A 20,304-nucleotide genomic window follows, 5' to 3' on the forward strand; every position below is an offset into this window, starting at 1 on the left:
GGGTATGCTCAAACAATGCAAGATAAAAGAGGGAAGGAGGTATTGCCATCAACAAGGACGGACCGACCACAAAAAAGATTATATCCTATTTAGCAAATCGATATTTGGACATGCCCAGGATATCTCTTCTATTCTCCTCCTTGATATGATATGGAAAATCATGAACTAAAGAGGAAATTCCAGATTTCATACCTTCCTTGGATAAATAATCCCCAATAGGATTAGACTCCCTAAGACAATGGGATATCTTCCACCTAATAGTTGACATATAAGGCTGCAAAGAAAGCCAATTCTGCCATATAAACCAAGGGAGATGGCTAACCTGTAATAGGATTACCATCGACACCGAGACACACTTAATCCGAATATCGGATTATCAAGAAATAACTTTTGATAATAAGGTAAGTGGCAATTAAAAGAATGTTACAACTTCTTAGTTCATCATTTTGATGACAACAATTAAAAGAACGTTACATCTTCTTAATTCACCATTTTGGTGACAGCAAGTTGCACCCATTGTCGAATATAGATCTACGGTTGCAATGATGGCATCACTATAATTAAGCATAAAATTAGTAACCCATCATTGCACGTTAACTCAATTTTTCCAAGTCACATTTAGTTAATTTTATGATATCTCCATAGGAAGTACTTGTTTTAAGACATATTTGACCATATAAACAGCATGATTAAGATAGAACTGTACTTAACAAAATTTTAATTAACTTACAAAGTACATAGAAATTCAAGTTGTATTCATGTTGAAAGTGTAAATTGGTGCAGTCGGCAAGGGCCTTAATCTTGTGAGGTAAGCTCTCGAGATTGAATCATGCCTTCACCGAAGAGACAGATTAAGATATAATACATCTTTCCTATTCAAAAGGAAAAAAACAAAAAAGGATGGTTATATTCATGTCATTGTATAGTTGATTTATTGTGAGAAATCAACATAAAATATTTATTTTTTCCAGACATAAGATTCTTTGCATTGCTCACATTTGAAGTATCGCCATTAAAAATTCCACCCAAGCCATGTAGAAAGTTGATATTATGAACTCACCATTACCAACAAGCACTTGGGTTTTTTCATGCTCGTAGTAGAGTGGATATATATTTATTTATTTTGGATGAATGAAAATTATATTAGAAGAAGGACAAAGAATTTTTTCCTTTCTAAGAGAGAGAGAGAAAGAGAAATAACATGAAAAAAAACAAAGGTGAAAGCTTCACAACAAACTACAACCAAATTAAGCTAAAAGAGAACCACCAAAAACTGAGAGAGAGAAATAGCATGAAAGAAAACAAAATGAGAAAGCTCCACAACACAATACAACCAAATTAAGCTAAAAGGAAACCACCAAAAGCTAAATAAAATGATATAATCTGACTCAGACAATCAATCACCTATATATAAAATTGACCTTCTTTCCACTAGGATTATAGAGAAAAATGGGAGGAATCACCAAGACAACCAATCACCTATTAGAAAATTGATCAATCCTGACATTCTATGTACATTTTTTAATGTTTTATAATCGATTTACAATTTTACATCATATAAATTAATTTAATATGTTTTAATTTCTAAAGTTACAATTTGAGCGTAGATATTATGGTTCAAGCACAACAAAAATAGGTATATTCCCAATTGGGCCCATAATTGTTTAACTCAAATTGACAATAAAAGTGAAATTAAAACTATTTAAAATCATTTAAAGCGGAGCCGTTTATTAATTTGTTTCAATTTTAGATATTGAAACCATTTACTCTAATAAATCCTTTTTTTTTTTTTTTTTAAATTTAGAAGTACATCCCTTGTCTCCTTTTTTGTTTTTCCCATTGACTATATCCACCTGTTGTTGAATGAAACATTGAAAAAAATGATTCAATTAACTTTTCAACAAAATGATCAATTGTTAAAGATAAATTGAACAAAAATTCCAACATCATAGTCCATGACTTGATGACCATGAGGTTAATGTGGTATCCAAAATTTGACTTTGGAAAAAAGAGCATCTATTCAATCCAAATGATACTACTTGTTTGATGTAAAAAGGTTTTTTGAGTTGCTGGGGTAGGATATGCTATTTTCTCTTGTTTATTTTTCTTTTCTTCACATAAAATGTTCTTGTTACTCTTCCTCCAGGTGCATTTTTCTATTTTGCTTGCTCAGAGAACCTTCGCTGTTTTATCCAAGGGTTAATCGGAGAAAAAAACCCTCAATCATTCTATTTTAATTTTTTTTTTCCCCTTTCAAGATTCACAAGGAAAGCCTTCCTTGGTGAACCATAGAAAAAATTATGGGGAGGAGAGGATTCCCTTCATGGATCTTGATTTTCTGCCCAGTGGCAACCCGGTTGGCTCATAGTTGGCAAGTTTTAGTCACCAAGCATATATCCTTAATATATGAACCAATATAGTTCCATATATGGTCTACCATATATATTACTAATATTTGGTGTACAAATGTACTTGACATAATTATCCACCCATCCAAATATCCAATGGTGAGTCGTGGTGTGCTTCATACCCATGCTCTCCAAGAGGTTTCGAGTTCGAATCTCCAGGCTGGTACCTTTCCCCCTCTCCAGTTCGATTCCCCCCCCCCCCCTTTTATAAAAAAAAATATATATATATATATATATATATATATATATATATATATATATATATATATATATATATATATGTATATAAAGCTCCCAATTCCAAAAAAAGATAGTTCTTAGGTAAAAACTAAGGTTGGGTTTGCTTTGTCTTGATATAAAACACCTAGAAAAAAAAATAAAGTATGATAAATATTTAATTTTTCATAATCTATTTTTTAGTTTTTATGATAAAGTATTTTACAAGTTTTGTCCATAAAATAATTGGCCCTTATATATGTCTAATTTATCTTTTTTTTTTTTTTTTCGACAAACCTGGTGGGGGGGGGGGGGGGGGATGGGGTTTGAATTTATTAAACCAAGAGCTAAATTGGATCTACAATGAGTAAAGTGATCCTCAAGAATGGAGGACTCCCATAACCTTAGACATGGGAAACAGGATAAGAGAATGCCACCCAGTCGTATAGTGCACGCCACCCTAAGTTCGAACACAAGGGCACGTAAAATGACTCACCTCCTGGAATTCCTAAAATGACCAGGGGTGCGGTGATCATTTCATACGCCCCTGTGTCAGGGTATAGGGGCAACTCATTTGACGCAACTAGGTGACATGCTTTCTCCCGTAGCAATATTATGAACCCACAATTTCTTAATTCTTTACTATAGTGTAAACATAAAAATCAAAACTCAGCTAAACTTGCTCGATATCCTTGAGAATGATACATCCCAATCCCATTGCTTTTGCCTATGTTGAGAATGCAACTTCTTTACCAAAAAAAAAAAAAAAGAATGCAACTTCGAAAAAGATGAGGTGGCATCTTGAGCAAGTATAGGCGCTAATATCATAGACAACACCTCCATGTTGATATTCAACCTCTGGATGGTTGTATTATTTACCAAAAGAAAATAATTGTGACATTATATTTCCCTTATGTTTACAATCTCTACAATAAAAATATGGGAAAAGAATCTCCAAGCTAGCCACTGGCAGAGGCTATGCACAACTCCTCTAATAATTATCACCTCTAATTTGCGGTCACCTCCAATTCCTCTAATAGGGGGAGTGGACCCCACCTTGGGTAGGGGTTTGGGTAGTCATTTTCAACCCCATATAAGGAATTGGAGGAATTGAACGGGGCAGCGAATTGGAGGGGAGAACGATTCCAACTCCTCTCTCCATCTATCTCCTTTATTGATGAATCATAACCTATCCCTGATCGGTGGGTTTTCCATAACCGCTAGCTCATAGAACCTCCTCTCATTAAATATTGAGAGAGGGTTTTTTGAGCAAGTAGGGTATTCTAACCCAACAGGATCCTATGCAGCACCTTGTCCGGGCTGCATGTGCAGCGTTGAACATAATAAGGTGTGCAAAGATTGCCTTACCCCTGCTCGGGTAGGGGTGAGGCGGTCTTTGCACGCCTCATTGTGTCTGGCGCTGCATGTGCAGCCCGGGTAGGGTGCTACACAAGAGCCGAGTCCGTATTCTAACCCCTATATACGAATTGTTATGTGTATCCTTGTGTGTTCTCATTGATCTGATGTGGAAAATTCCTTCCTACACCGACAGCTTGTAAAGCCATGAATATTATATGGGTAGAAAATCACTCCCAGGCTGTGTGGCGCCCGCACATAAATGCATAAATAAGGATGGGGTGGTCATTTTGTGCATTTCTATGTCTGGGTTATTTCCCAAATTGCATGGTTGTGTGGATCTTGTGTCTAGACACAGAAGCATATAAAATTACCACCTTACCCTTCCTAAAATCAAATATTTCATCAATGTTGATGCCTTTGTGAGTGTTGGCAGTCGTTTTCGTGCTGGTGCAGGAGCTATGCAACCAGGTTAACGATAGTAACGTTTTTTTCCCATTACGTGTAAAGTGTAAACGTCTCCGTCAACGATCGGTCTCCAATCCCACCATTGACTAAAAACTAACGTTCTCTTTACTCAAAAAATTCCTCATTACACATAAAAAATCCTCCGATAAAAAACCGCCACTCGCCTCTGGGCTCTTTTCCTCCTGCCCTCTGTTCTCTCGATACAAACGCCACTCGCCTTTTTCTCTCTCTATTTTTTTTTTAAAAATTTTTGGATTCAAATTTATCCTCTTTCCAACTTTCTTCTCCGGCGAAAATGCCGGTCTCGGTGTCGGCGTCGGCGTCCACCAACCGACCCGAGGATCTGATCGAACGGCTGAAATCGAGCGAGGGAGAAGCAAAGCTGAAAGCCCTAAAAGAGGTGAAGAACCAGATCATCGGCAATAGAACAAAGAAGCTTTCTTACATCAAGCTTGGCGCCGTCCCCATCGTCGTCGGAATCCTAGCCGATGCTGCTGAATCCGACGTCTCTCTTCTTGTCCAATCTGCCGCTGCTATCGGCAGTTTCGCTTGCGGCGTCGATGCTGGTGTCAAGGCGGTTCTTGACAGCGGAGCCTTCCCTCACCTGTTTCGCACCCTCCACAATCCGGATGCTAAGGTAATTCTCATGCATTTTGCTTTCATTAATGTGTTCTATATTTCATGGGTTCCTTGTTGTGAATGTTTGACTTTTAAGTTTGACTTCTTGAGTAGCTGAGTTTGAATTGTTGGTAGATGAATTAGTGGTCTTTGCTAGCATTTGAAGTTGTATGTGCCGGTGCCGGTGCTGGTGCCGGCGTATCAATCATTTATTTCCCTAACTGCGTAATTTAACGACAGTAAAGCAATTACTAACACTACGTGTAGGCATTATTTATGGTAATTTTGGAGTTCTAGGATTTATTCTTGATGGGTCAAAGTGAAAATGCAGAAATTTCCTGGATATCATGTCACAAGTTCATTCTATGATTTGACATTGTCAGAGAGTCGCGCATTAATTTTGGGGATGCAATGTGAGGGAATCGATGGCAAAAAATATTTAGTGTCATCCTGCTTCTTATTTCTAATAAATTGTATTCCTGTTAAAGGTTTTTGAATACTAAACTTATCTCTGATTTGCTTCCTACCTGGTGAAGGTTCTATCACTTTATCATGCGACTAGAAAGTTGTGAACCATGTTAGCAAAACTGTAATTTCTTGTGGATATCTGCTTTTGCAATATGGCCCACATCAGTGGAATGTTTTGGATTTGTTATCTACACTAAACATTTTAACATTAATGTTATAGAAAGATTTCATTTCACCAACCAACAAGGAAATATGATATCTGCTTTTGCTTAAATTTGATTTATATTGAAGGAGTTATGTTCCGGTCAAACTTAATTTGTTGTGTGCAAATGCTGTTTAAAATCGCTCTGAATGAAAATAAGTTTTTAGACATCAAAACAAATGAATATTACCACTCTTTTGTTTTTTAGCAATGTTTTATCATATTAAGATTTATGAAATTTTTAGATTTTAGAAAAACCCCAGCGTTTCAAAGTTGAAAATTGCACCTACAGCCGAAAATCCAGTTTTTGTTCTTGAAATAGGGGTTTGACTTTTTATCCTTTTAGAATTTTATTTTTTAACTATTTTAATTGGATTCAAATAGGGGGTATTTTCTTATTTATGAATAATATCTTAAGTAAATGTTCATTTACTTAAATGATATTTGACATACATAAGTGTCTGTCTTGGTTTCGAACCAGATGTCTTCAAGTTTCGATGGGGATAAGTGAATTTTTTTTGGTGAATAAAAAAAAAAAATCACTTATCCCCATCGAAACTTGAAGACATGGGGATAGCTGAATTTATATTGGTGTTTAGGTCGAAACTTGCAAAATTACCGAAATATGGTCGAAACAGGGTTGAAACCTATTGAAACTTGAAACCATTTGAAACCAGGTCAAAAATAAAGTCGACCCACATCTCATCTCGGTAGGCTGCGAAACCGAGACAGGTTTCGACCTAGTTCCTCTTCCATGGTTAAAAAGGGAGCTGTCCACAATTTTTACTTATAAGTTAATCTTTTATGTATAGGCGTATAGCAGTACCAGGCATTGCTAAGATGTCTCCATTTAATCCATTATCAATGCCTCTGATTTTTGTTAGAAGTTTATCTTGCGATTAAGGCACTCTTGATTAAGAAAATGTATTTTGGGCCATAAGTTATCATGTCTTCAGTTTAAGCAGACTCAATTGGTTGGAAAGCTATGGAGAAGAAATCAATAGGTCCTAGGAAGTTTTAACTTATCTATCCGCTGATGCTGCTCTATGAAGTTGCATTGTATGATACTTTTTTCACATTGATGCAGTATAACTTGAGCTATGCTGGTTTGGGAAGAGAATGAAAGAAATGAATAGAAACAGAATCAGTTATCTCTCTCTCTCTCTGTTTTTCTTTTCTTTCTTTCTTTCTTCCCAATCAAACAACTTCATATGTTTTTTATTTTTTTTTATGGAATTAAGAGGGCAGGTCTGCGACCTAAAGGTTATGGGTTTGAGTCAGGAAACAACCTCTCCGTGAATCGGGGGTAAGTCTGCATACATTATGACCCCTCCCCAGACCCTGCAGTGGCGGGAGCCTCGTGCACTGGGTATGCCCTTTTATATTTTTACGGAATTAAATTCTTTTGTGGATGTTTAAAAAATTTACCTTTTTTTCTTACATTGTAAAGACTCATGTATTTGTACTTATTTAATTATCTGTTTTCAATGGGGTGACTTCATTTTGTTCTTTCAGGTTGTAGATGCTGGTGCCCGTTCCCTGAGAATGATTTTTCAGTCAAAACTGGCGCCAAAATATGATTTCCTTGAAGGGAAAAATATGGAGTTCCTTCTTTCTCTTCTCAACAGTGAGAATGAGAATGTTACAGGACTAGGTGCAAGCATTATTACACACTCTTGTGATACCAGTGTAGAGCAAAAAGCATTGTGTGATGCTGGAGTTCTACTGAGGCTTAGTTATCTTCTCGAAGGCTCTTTAAATCAGAGGGATGCTAGCTTAGATTCTCTGGCCACAATTGTCAAGAATAACTATGATGTCATCTCAAAGTTTGTGGAACTTGAGGGTGGAACAGTTTTGCATTCTATAACTGAGTTAACAAAGGACAGGAACCCTCGTACAAGACTGCTTTCTTGCATTTGCTTGATTGTTGTAGGAAATGCTTTTCCTTGCTGTCTCCAAGACATCGGAACAAAGACTAAGTTGATCTTGATCTTAGTTGAGCTTCTTGATGAGCCGGATCAAGTTGGGGATGAAGCTCCTTTTGCTTTGGCGAATCTAATTGCAGATAAGGAGGATCTACAGAAACTGGCTTTTGAGGTTGATGCTGTTGATAAACTTTGCAACTTCTTACATAAGGGTTCGGTACAAGTCAGACGTTTACATGGAATCTTGCTGGCATTAAGTGAACTATGCTCAAAGATGGAAATCTGCAGGTCTAGATTCCTCTCGCTGCAGGTTTGTTACCACAGGAGGCATTTATTTAACATATGTTGGATTACTAGTTTTTTCGTTAATGTTTTTCCAAATAATCCCTTGATATAACCTATTCGTCCTTATTAAAAAGTCGTATAGTACCGTGTCGGATTTGTGCCTTGAAGACCAATAAGGACTGAGAAATTTGATTCTTTCAGTGCGTTCAGCTGAACAATCTGAAGTTCATATTCATTTGTTGGAAGTTTGCTATGTTCATTTTTGAGGGATTGTTTTCTTTACATTGAGGTTGATCAATTGAAAAGAAATACAGTGAAGCTGATTAAAGTTGACCTGGAATTGCCAGTTTCCATCCCAAAGTATTGATTTACAGGATTCCTTTTTGTGAATGCAGAGTTCCTGATTTGTATAATGCTGATTGATTACTTCACAATGTTTCAATCAGATAGTGGGTCCATTTTTTCAGACAATTGACATGATACTAGAAGGTTATGTCAATTAACATGAACCACTAACGAAGATGTTAGGGGCTGGAGTCATGAATTGACTAGTACAAATACCTGATTGATTGTCATAATACAAAAGGGGAAAATACGATAGCGTAACTAATGAGAAAATTAGAAATAGCAAGGTTCTAAATCTTAGTTTTGACCCTGGCCAAAACCGAGATTTCCCAGGTTTCAACTGAAACCTGGTATTTTCTGGGCAAAACTCAACATGTCATGTGCTGGTCAAAACTGGTTGAAACTGGGCTGATCGAAACTTGGTTTGGTTGAAACTACCGAAATATGCAAAATATGGTCAAAACTTGGTAAAAATCGGTATCGACTCAAGGTTTCGTCTCAGTTTCTATTGAAACCGAGATTAAGAAGTATGAGAAATAGAGTGAGATAGTGGTTTGACCTTGTCAGAAAATTTTGAAAACCCCTATGTATATCTTCTCGGGTTTTTGTCTTTCTAAAATTTCGGAGTCAATTTTTTTTCTTCCCTGTGAAGTTTGATTTTGTTTAGTTATTTGTCTGAGGAGTGATTTCTTATTGATTAAAGTGATGAGTTTGGTGCTATTCAATTAAACTGTTTGAGAATTCTTCATGCTACATCGAGAAATGAGAGAAGAATTATTCAAATAGGAATTCAACTTTTACAGGAAACTTGCTTATAGTCCAACCTTTAGATTCAACAGGAAGTGGTATGGTACCCTGTTAATAATGCAGTGCTAACCTCGAACCAGTGAGATCCAGCGGGAGATCAGCTTGCAACAGGATTGCAGGAAAAAGAGCAAACCAGATTAGGAGAAATTTAAATATCACAAGATCAATGAGTCAGATAGGATCCAAATTGTGGCCGAGGGCTTATTTAATTAGGGAGAACAGATTATTAAAATTTCAGATCAATCCGATATTTAGATTCTGAGATATTAAAAATTCCTACTGAGGATAGGAAACTCAAGAACAGGGTAATAGGGACTTAGAATAGATGTATTGGAGAAATCATACATGCAGGAATATAAGTAATAGAAGCATCAATAACAACTGAAATCAGAAATAGGACCAGAACTCAGGATAGAAACTCAGCAGAAAATAAAGAAAAAATTGAACAGAAGGAACTGGGCAGGAATTGATTAACTTAAAACATAAAACAGAAACTCGTAATTGAAATAGAATGCGTACGAAGACAGAATTGACCTGATATTCAGTAGATGAATAAGATAATAATAATAAGAGGAGGATAAAAAAAGAAACTGCAACTAGAATGCCGCGGAAAAGAAATCATGGGGAGGAGAGAGAAAACACCAAATTGGTAACAACCAATAATCCAAAATCAAAATCAATCCATTCACCAAAATTCATGTAGGATTACAACCCTATTTGTATAGACCAAATAAACTGACTTTAGCACTCTTAAACCAAATAAACAATGGTTCCTTCAAGTTATGTAAACATAAACGAACTTCAACTGACCAAATACTTGTTGTAGAAGACTTTAAGCAACAAAGCTGGACGTCCTTGATTTTATAGGGATAACAATCCAAAACAGTACCTTGAATGGATTCACAGTTTGGATACATTTTTCAGATGGTACGGGTTGACCGAGGCCAGAAAGGTCTTATTTACAGTGGCTAAGCTGAAGGGCACGGTTTGAGTCTGGTGGATCAAGTAACAACAGCAGAATCGGACCTGAGGCATTGGTTTAGTCACTACTTGGGCTGAGATGGGTGAAGCCATGAACTGGAGGTTCATGCCTACCGACTATAAACAGCACATGCACCTCAGGTTTGCATAGTTGAAACAGGAAAACATGACAATTGAGGAGTTTGTTGCCAGATTCTATAATTTTGCTACTTGATCTTATTTTAAATGGGATAAAGAGATTTTGGTGGCACAGTTATGCAATGGATTGCACCCACAGATCAGTGCTGCACTCGCATCCATTAAACTGCCTACAATGGAGGATGATGTATAGGTGCCATATTAGGTAGAAGAAAGTCTAAAGCGGTCATACACTCGAAGGACTTTTATAGACACTTTTCCTAAGAGTCTAGTTCCAGTGAGCAACAGTCTTCTCCGATAGGCTACTGGTTCATCTATGGCATTGTCATGGCCTAACCGACCATATTCTCCACCTCGGCTTCATTCTGACATGGCATCTTCATGACCTAGCCGACCATATTCTCCGTCTCGGCGTGGTTCCGACAGACCTGTTATGCCAAAGATTGTCAGTCAATGTTTTACGTGCAAAGGATATCGACATTTCAGTACATAGTGTCCCAACGTTTGGTGGCATATATTGATAATGATTCTTTTATACCTTATGTTCCAGAAGAGCACGACAATTTTGAGACAGTTGATTTAGAGGCAGAGCATGAGCCAGGTGAAGTCAACGGCAATGACAGTGATTTGGAGCGACACCCTTGTATGTTCTTTGTCTTGTTTTAACCACTCACAAGGTTACCAAGGATGAAGATTGGTGCCGCAACAATATCTTCCAGACCCGTGTGAAGTTCAATGACTAATTATGTAGTCTAGTGATTGATGGAGGTAGTTGCACTAATTTCATCTCTAAAGACGTTCTTAAGCTAGGATAGCCGACAGAGCCACATCCAAGTCCCTACAAAGTTGCATGGGTGAATAAAACTAATCCCAAGGTTACTGATTGGTGTTTGCTTACCTACTCTATTGGTGGATTCGTGGATATAGTACAGTGCAACATCCTCCCTTTAAGGTGTGTCATATTCTTCTTGGTCGACTATGGTTGTTTGATAAGAAGGCACAACACTATGAGTATGCGAATACCTACTCTTTCAAGCATGGCAACAAAACCATGAAGTTTATCCCGCTAAAGATCTCTCCGACATTAAACTCAAGAAAGTAGCGGGATTGTTCCTTCTCCAGCATGTTGATTTAGATGGTCTCCTTGGTCCTTTTCCAAACTCAATGGAGTCGAGTTCTTTTCAGAGGAGGAATTGATGTAATTGCTCTTGCATGGCTAGACAAACAAGACCCACTTTGGAGGCCAAAACCAAGAACGGGTCCAACCCTGGGTTTTTGGTTCAACAAGGGTTGGAAGTAATTAGATTATTTATTTTTGTCTTTTATTTGCGAAGTAGGATAGGTATAGGCTGGTTATTTTATTTGAACTCTATTCTAGTTTTATAGTAGGGTTAGGAGATAGTTTTACATTTCTATTAGGACTCTTTTGATTTTTGCTATTTATACATTGTCACCCAACATTGGACACATAGTGAATGGAATAGAAAAATATAATCAGGTTGCCCAGAGTGTGTGTGTGTGTTGAAGAGATTTCTCTCCCTCCCCTGCAACTCTGAGATTCCCCTCAGGTTTTCCCTTATTCCCTAACCGGCCCTCCTGTTCATGTTAATCAAATGAGGCCTTTATAATAGCAGTTTATGCGACATTGCTCCCAAGGTTGCGTTCCTTGGTCCCAATTCAATTACAACTTGATGTGGCTTTACTCACTTCTTAAGCCTAGAACATTGTTGAGTTTCTTAATTAGAAGCAAACATTTATTTGTTAAAGTGTGTGTTGGTTATTTGTATTTTGCTAGCCCCTTCTATCCTCTTGTTAGGACACTGTATTTATGTCAAATTGTTGGAAATGGGCTGAGAATAGAGAATAAGCAGCAGCATTCGAGGGTTGTCTGCCAGACTGTATTGTGTTGGCAATGGATGGCTATTAGTTGTAACTACTCTAAGGGCAGGGGGCATGTGATGGGGAAATTAAAGAAGTAATCCTTGAAAAGAACCTGCCTCTCATGATCAGCAGACTGGAAAATGTAGTATGCTCAAGAAAACTTTTCTCCTAAAGGTTATCTTCCCTCTGAAGTAAATAACTCTTCCATCTTTTAAAGAATAAAGACACAAGAAAGATAAGTGTTGTGTGATTGAATAAGTGCCTTGCATTTACTTTTGCAGGGAACTGATTTTAATATATATATGCATGATTTACTTATGATTTGTGACTCGTTTTTCATGAATTGTCTAGGTATTGAATGTGGTAGCTGATGCAATGAGTAATGATAGTCTGGACGTGCGTATTGCGGCTTGCATCTGTCTGAGAAATATTGCTCGTTCAGTCAAGGTTAGTGCTAGGAATGCTGGTTTTTTGTGATGTGAAAACTCTGGTTTGGTTTGCTAGAGGTTTTGCTAATAGAATGTTCATCAGAACCTGAGTGCAGGCCGTTTTATGAACGAAATGATTGTCACTTCTCTGGTGCAACTTTTGAGTGACCCTTCCACCTCAGTCCAGGTTTGTGTTATAGTCAAATACTCGCATCCCTTTTGAGTGATTTGTTAAACTTTGGATTCCTAAAGGTTACATTTTGATTAATTGTTTTCCATCACTTTCTCCAGGCATAATCTTAAGCCACTTACCTATGCATACTGTTCATTGCCAAATATTAGAAACCGAAAGCTGAAATGGATGAAAGTGTGTTGCGGTAATGAATGGTTTCTAAAAAATGTTTATGGAAATTGATTGAAAATTTCTATCAGATTAAGAACTTGTAATATGGTTCTAAGTCACCTAGGATATTAGGGTTTAGAAACCAACAAAAATTTCCAGAATCGCAGGAAAATAGGAACCGGATTTAAGAGATTTCAAATATCAGAATATCAGGTTGTCAGATCTGGTCAATATGCTGGTCTAAGAGTATATTAAACTGGAGAACAACATACTAAAATCACAGCCAATTCTGATGGTTGAATTGGGAGATGGTCAAGAACAAGAGCATTCGATTGTTAGAGTATGCTGTACTTGCTGGAGCACTAATGGAGAAGTAAATATGAATGATCAACAACCAATCCAGCAGATTATAAGTACTCAAACACGTAAATCAGAAACTGAAGAAAATCTGTACTGACCTGAGTTTCAGCAACTAGGAAGAGAAGATATTACCCGGGAATCACCAACCTAGGCCTAAGCTGGAATCACCACAACAAATGTTGATTTTCCACGTAATTTTGGGAAGCAAAGTTTTCTTTAATTATAAAAACCATTGGGGGCTCTACGGTCTTACAACCTTTAAATAGAAACTAAAAGTGTACTTACGGTAGGAAAGAAAATTAGAGTAAGCATTGGAAACACTCTTTCACTAAAGCTGGGATTAGTATCCCACAAAAATAAAACTCTATCTTAGCTAACAAGATATATAGGTGTCTCACATGATGAAAACTCTATCCAAAATCAGGAATAGGAGTTCTATTCATACACGACTCTATCCAATCCTTAACAACTAAAGAAATAACTATTACTTGGTAATGTAAAAACTCAAACTAAACTAATAAATTAAATCTCATATGCATACCTACTACCCATAATTTAGGCCCATTAAGGTGGCCCATTATAATGCAAACCCATTGGTCCAAAGGCCCAATGTGTACAGAACCCAATCCAAGACTTATTTCCACAAAAATAAGCCCACTTTTGATTTATCTGCATCAACGTGGGGAGGCATCACTTAGTAATGGTATTCACAGAAGATCCTTTTATATTTTTTTATTCAGGACTCGTAAACCACGAGAGAGCTCATTTATAAATAGTATCTAATTGTGGCTTTTAGAAGGTTGAGCAGTTCTGGGTTTCTAAATTCCATTTGCGACTCATAGTAGAAGTCGATGTCTGTCTGGGATCTATCGTGCAGAACTTTGTAACCTATATGAAGGCAAGGGAATGGTTAAGCTATGTAGATGAATTGTTATTTATTAAATCGAATTTGAGTTATTGCTCTTCCTCGATGCTCTTGTGGATCATACCTGAGTGGCTGAGTGGCTGAGTTCCAGAGCTAGTTGATGCTTTCACTAAAGGCTAGGTAAGTTGTCAGCTACTTATCCCTCTTCCCTTCTTGTTTCTTTCCCTTTATTCTAACCGTACCCTATCCATTCCCATCTCTCATCCCCCCCCCCTCCCCAATGCACTTATTTTTCCACATATCACAGAACCCATCAGCCCTGTAGATCAACTTCTACTTTCACAAAACCCTCGACACCTTCATAAAATCCCAAGACCATTTCGCCGTAAACCCAAAATTTCCCTTTACCTTTTATCATTTTCTAAACATAAAACAATGCAATTTCTCTTCCTCCCTAACCACAACAGATTGCAAACATAGGGTTCTCTTCTACGTTATGCGGACACTTCAAATATGTGCCATGTCTGACACTTTGTGTAAGGCAATGAAAATGCAGGATATGGAATGTTTTCCACACCCAAGTTGAATCTTTGGCATGTGAGGGTAATAGCTCTTTTTTTTTTTTTTTTTTTGAGAGGTTAAAAATCTGCTCAATTTTCTTATTATGGGCTTAACTAGTTATGGCAACTCCATTCCCATATCTAATGGAATGGATAAATCTTAAAAATCCATCAGAGGTTTTCATGTCTTGGCCATGGATTCTTTGCGGTGCCAACGGATTGTTCTTGTGGAGTGTGGTTCCATCTTTTTGGTGTTGTTACAAGAACCTGTTATAGCAATTTTACTAGCCAGATTAAGTGCTGATTAAGGTAGTTTATAGTCCCACTTGATTTAGCAAGAAACTCAGCAATCTTATTTGGTACACATTTGAAAATAAGTTAGTTGGAGTAGTCAACTAAACTGCTGATATGCTTTCATAATTTTCTGCAGCTTGGCAAAATAATCCACCTTCCATTGTGAAGGTTCCCATATTCTTTAGCAATGGAAGTCCCATCCTTAGCTACTATTACGTATGTCTGCTGTGCCAAACCCACATGAATGAATTGTTGGTGCAGTTAAGATTGTCCAATTGGGGCTCAAAAGACTTTATTTTGGCTCATGGTTGGCTTTTATGGACCTTGGGATTCTTATTTTTGGGTTTATTGATGTAATGGGCCTAATTTATAAGTTTGTAAAGTGGGGATAATGTTAGTACACAGGATTAGTAGTAAAATTGAGTGTTTGAGTTAGATTAGGATACTTAATAGCTAGATAGAATTCTATTTTGAGTTTATTTACTTCATTGAGTGTATTAGAATGATTAGGAGTCCTTTCATGAATTTTAGACGGTCTATATAATACATCTCCCATCAATTAGAGATGATTTGAGTAAAGAATATGGGTTTTTTCTAAGAGTTTTGGTGCTGTTGAGCAATGCATACGGGATTGGTATCCCAAACCTGATTTCTTCTCTTCTCTTTTGTCCTCTTCTTCGTCTCTCTTCTTCCTCCCAAGAAGATTGATCTCATCTCTCTTCCCTCCCCTTCCATCAATCTGATTCATAGTTGTCAAGGCGTCCAGGCGGTTTTGTTGGGGCCTAGGCAACCTCCGCCTTATTGCAAGGCTCCTTGCACTGATTTTTTTGGTATCGAACCCGGTATTGGCCCTTATTTATGCCAAATATCATTTACTTAAGATATTATTCATAAATAAGCAAATACCCCCTATTTGAATCCAATAAAAATAGTTAAAAAATCAAATTTCAAAAGGATAAAAAGTCAACCCTCCAGTTCAAGAACAAAAACTGAATTTTCAACGATAGGTAAAATTTTCAACTTTTGTAATGCTAAGGTTTTTCTAAAATCTAAAAATTCTATAAATCTAAATATGGTAAAACATTGCTAAAAACCAGAAAGTGCGGTAAAATATTCATTTGTTTTATTATCTAAAAATATTTTCATTCAGAGCGATTTTGACAGCATTTGCGCATACCAAATAAGGTTTGACCGGAACATAATTTCTTCAATGTAAATCATATTTAAGCAATTTTGGATTTGTTGGAAAGCTGGTTTTGTGCTCTACCTAATACTAAAAGTCTCATTTAAAAATAAGATCATCTGACTAGTCAAACTTCTTAGAGAACAAGAACATTTCTCTAAATCAAGAACAATTTAATTACTTATAGATAAGATCATACTTTCTAAGAACAGTATAAACCAAATGTGAGACCAGTATAAACCAAATGTATGTTTGATTGTTTCAAACTTCCAATAGCTTGCTTCTTCAGTTTTGTTGCCTTCTAGTTCTATGTTGATTTTTGATGACTTGATGTGGCTTAATATTGATTTTTGATGACTTGATGTGACTTAATCTAGCTTAATGTTGAATTTTTATGTCTTGAGGAGGCTTAATGTTGATTTTTGATGATATAAGGTATTTGTTGTAGCATACAAAAATATTGTAGCATACTAAATAATGTTAGAAAAGGGGGAAATAAAAAATAACACTTGGGGGCGCATTGTCGCCTAAGTGCTTAGACACCCCTCCAGCGCCTTGGGTCGCTTTGCCACCTTGACAAATATGATCTGATTTCTTCCTTAACAATGCAGTTGCTTCCTTTATGTCAGATCTGATCACAGATTTGATTATTGGACCTGCTTGTATCTGAGATCCCTACTCTGGATTTTCAGATTGCATCAATTGTCCTCCTGCCATATAAAGTATAAACATCACTATGAGATCCAAATATATGACTTGTAGATTCATTTGAATCAGGTATACAAATTGCATCATCATGAATCTTAATGTGAACTTCAGCATTTCATTAATACCTAATTGGGGAACTGGGAAGATTGCATTATGTGATTTGCCTAAATAATCTGTGCAGGTTGCAGCTCTCGGTGCTATTAGCAACATTGTGGTTGATTTTACAAGCCGTAAGTCAATTTTCATACAGTGTGGAGGTGTGAAAGAGCTTGTTAGGCTATCCAGATCAATGGATTTTGCCCTGAGGTTAAATTCTGTCTGGGCTTTGAGGAACTTGATGTTTCTCGCGGATAAAACTCGCAGAGAAGACATTCTTCTGGAGCTGACATCATCCACATTGGCGAGCCTTGTCTGCGGTAATATGATGCTCCTTTTTAGCCAATTCAAGATCCAATTACAATTTGATATTGATGTATTTCTGAACATATGCAACTGTCTGATTGCATTTATATTGCAGATCCAGAGCCTCTTATCCAGGAGCAATCTCTTGCACTTGTACGCAATCTTGCTGATGGGTGTATCAACTGCATTGAGCATGTGTTAGCAGACAATGGTATCATTATAAATGCTGTTGGTAGGCAGTTGTGGTGTTCTTTGAAATCAGAAGTTTGCATACAGGTGAAGACTTGGTATTTTCTTTTTAAATTGGGGGGGGAGAGGGGGGCGGTTTGGAGATGGTTACTATCAAGTTAATTAAAGTTATTCATATTTAAGTTTCCAAACACCTAATCAGATGAAAAGAGGGGACACCACTTTCATCCATAGGGGTCAGTTTTTGTTTCAGAGTTCTGACAGATTCTTCCATCTTTCTCATTAGGGGATGTACATGCTTGGCAACGTTGCAACTGGTAACGAGTTCCATAAAGAAACGGTTATGCATCAGCTCCTTCCACCTGAAGCCAGTGAATGCTCCCAATCTTTTGTAATGAAGTTTTTGCAGAATAATGACAGTAGGCTACGCACTGCTGCTGTTTGGTGTGTTGTAAATCTTACTTATCCGGATAGTCCTGGTGCATCTGATCGTATCGAGAGACTACAAAATGCAGGCATAATTTCTCAAATAAAGAAAATGGTTAATGATCCCTGCCTGGATGCAAAGGTCTCCATCATATTTTTTGTGTTAAAACACGTTCACTTTTCTATTTGGTTTCTCCAATGCTCTAATCATTGTGATATATGCTTATTATTTGTGTCCGCAGTTTCGAGTAAGAACAGTTCTTGAACAGTGTGTGAATTCTCAGAGCAGCTCAGCTTAATCTCTGTATAATCATTGTTCCCAAAAGGTTAAGAAGTGAGATCAGCTTTGGTAGGTACTGGGGGCTGTTGGCCTGATTTGTATCAGTGTATTGAGTCCACCAAGCCTTTTGGAGGCTTACAGAGAAAAAGGTATGTTTAACCTTAACAGATACAAGTTTATGATGTTCCTGAAGGATTCAATCCCCGCATTCATGCTTGCAGGACTTGGATGTTTTTCAGTTTCTAGTTTAAGCAATGGAGGAACTTGCTTGTCTGTCTCACGGGTTCTTGCCATTTAGGTTATCCGATTAAGATCTATGTATCTTTGATCTCACTAAATTGGATATTTTTGTTGCTACCTGTTGTTGTACTGAGTAACACTGTTGTAAATGTATAATATGATCTTTCATTTCAAAAGCAATCTTTCCTCTGGTAAGAAAAGGAGGATCACTAAGAAAGGCAAAGGGAGTCTTCGGAGCTTCTCAAAGAGGGGAACACCGTCAATCCTTCTATAGATGGTGATTAGACTTGTTAAGATCTCTTCTATGCTGAGAATAATCTGTTAATCCCTGCATTGATGTGTTCTATTGTAATCAATGTTTATATAGCATGAACATCAGATCAAATCCAACCATAAAAGTTTAAGTTGATGGTCACAGTTGATCTTCCTCATTGTTAGGCTCTCAGATTAGTCCTTCCATGATGCTTACTTTTTCCTGTATTAGGAGATTTTGTTCTTAACCTTACACTTGGTTAGGTTAATTGCAAATTATACAAACCGAATTGAACCTTACACATGATTGGTTTGGTTCCGAATTGTGGATTCATGAACTAAACAACCAATGGCCCTGAATCCCCAATTTCATTCATCCCAGAAGATGGATTGGATGTGTATCTCACAGCTTCTTCTAGATACAATGGTTGTAGTTCAACAACAATCACAGCAGTCAATAGGTGTTTTTGGTTTTTCGTTTGTGCATGGAAAGCAGTTGAAATGTACTTGACTGCCGCCAATTAGTAGCCTGTGCATTTGCAGTTTAGATCCTCTATGGCCGGGCAGCCGAGCAGCCATTGTGCGGCCTCACAACATAAAAGCTACCAGAACAATCCTGGAACCCCCCCCCCCCCCTCTCAAAAGAAACAAAAGCCAAAAACAAAAGATAGGCTTTAATGCTAGCAGTTATGGTTCATAAATGTTTTCATAATTTTACATATACATTCTAAGATCAATATCATCTAAGTGTGACCTTTTAAGAGAGACGTTTTTTGGGGATGTCTTAATGGCACCTCTATAGGTGTATTTAGAACTTAACACCTTCATTTAATTGCTACTGTCTTATTTCTAAAAGCATTTAATGTAGTTTTATCAATAAGGGTAACTATGTCATTTCATATAGGAATTGCATTAAAATGACTTTCAACTTTTTATAAATCCCTTTTTACCCCTACATTAAATAACTTTTGAAAATAAAATAAGGGGCAAAAAAGTAAGATTATAGATATAATAAGAGGACACCCAATCACCTTGATGAGGGTAACCAGTTGCCATTTCACTAATGAACATGTTTGAAGGAAACAAAATCAAAGCAGGTCTGGATAGTATGGATATCCTTCACTACAATGATATCTCAAGAGGTGGTAGACATGATGTGTCATTAAGGCAACTAATAAGTACTTGGCAGTCAGAGACTCAGAGTGCATAACAGCCCGACAAAATCCTGCATGAAGAGCTGTAAGAATGCTCATCCGCAATCGCCAAAGCCTAACCAACCATTGCTGAAGATGGAAACAGGTGATAGTGGCAATCAAGGGAGCAGCTTTTGCATATCATCAAGGATGAGGCACCTCAGTCCCATGGACTTAGGCCGAGAAGACAATGCAGCATCAGTGACAAATTCAGAAATGCACAAAGTTGAAACTAATTTGCAAACACATTTGAAATAAATTAGTATATATTTATTGACTCTTTTATTATTGATTAGAAAAAATCATAAAAATTTGGAGGACAAGACCCAATTAGCTCTCATGCAGAACACTTCAACAACCTAAGGATTCGTGATCTATCTACATAACTAAACATAAAAATTGCAAGTATAGATCAGGTTAAAGAGTAAGGATAAAACCAACCTCAGGACCACCATATTTCCTAGAAAACTAAGATAAAAATCC

General features: G+C 37.1%; 1 protein-coding gene across 1 annotated transcript; it reads left to right on the forward strand.

The window, feature by feature from the left end:
• The first annotated feature begins 4,660 nt into the window (after positions 1 to 4,660).
• On the forward strand, positions 4,661 to 18,766 carry LOC122642940 (armadillo repeat-containing protein 8-like). Its single transcript, XM_043836554.1, has 8 exons — positions 4,661 to 5,085; positions 7,252 to 7,971; positions 12,450 to 12,545; positions 12,630 to 12,713; positions 17,021 to 17,255; positions 17,357 to 17,517; positions 17,717 to 17,998; positions 18,099 to 18,766. The coding sequence occupies exons 1-8, from the start codon at positions 4,744 to 4,746 to the stop codon at positions 18,153 to 18,155; spliced, it is 1,977 nt and encodes a 658-aa protein (XP_043692489.1). The 5' UTR covers positions 4,661 to 4,743; the 3' UTR covers positions 18,156 to 18,766.
• The last annotated feature ends 1,538 nt before the right edge of the window (positions 18,767 to 20,304 follow it).

The sequence above is a fragment of the Telopea speciosissima genome, chromosome 10 (genome assembly GCF_018873765.1).
Source record: "Telopea speciosissima isolate NSW1024214 ecotype Mountain lineage chromosome 10, Tspe_v1, whole genome shotgun sequence".
Lineage (NCBI taxonomy): Eukaryota > Viridiplantae > Streptophyta > Magnoliopsida > Proteales > Proteaceae > Telopea > Telopea speciosissima.

Bases quoted from the DNA above. Each gene is read 5' to 3' on its own strand.
- LOC122642940 (XM_043836554.1), top strand. From the start codon at position 4,744: ATGCCGGTCTCGGTGTCGGCGTCGGCGTCCACCAACCGACCCGAGGAT. The intron at 17,256-17,356 runs GTAATATGATGC...TTTATATTGCAG, and splicing joins ATTGGCGAGCCTTGTCTGCG to ATCCAGAGCCTCTTATCCAG. The intron at 17,999-18,098 runs GTCTCCATCATA...TTGTGTCCGCAG, and splicing joins ATCCCTGCCTGGATGCAAAG to TTTCGAGTAAGAACAGTTCT.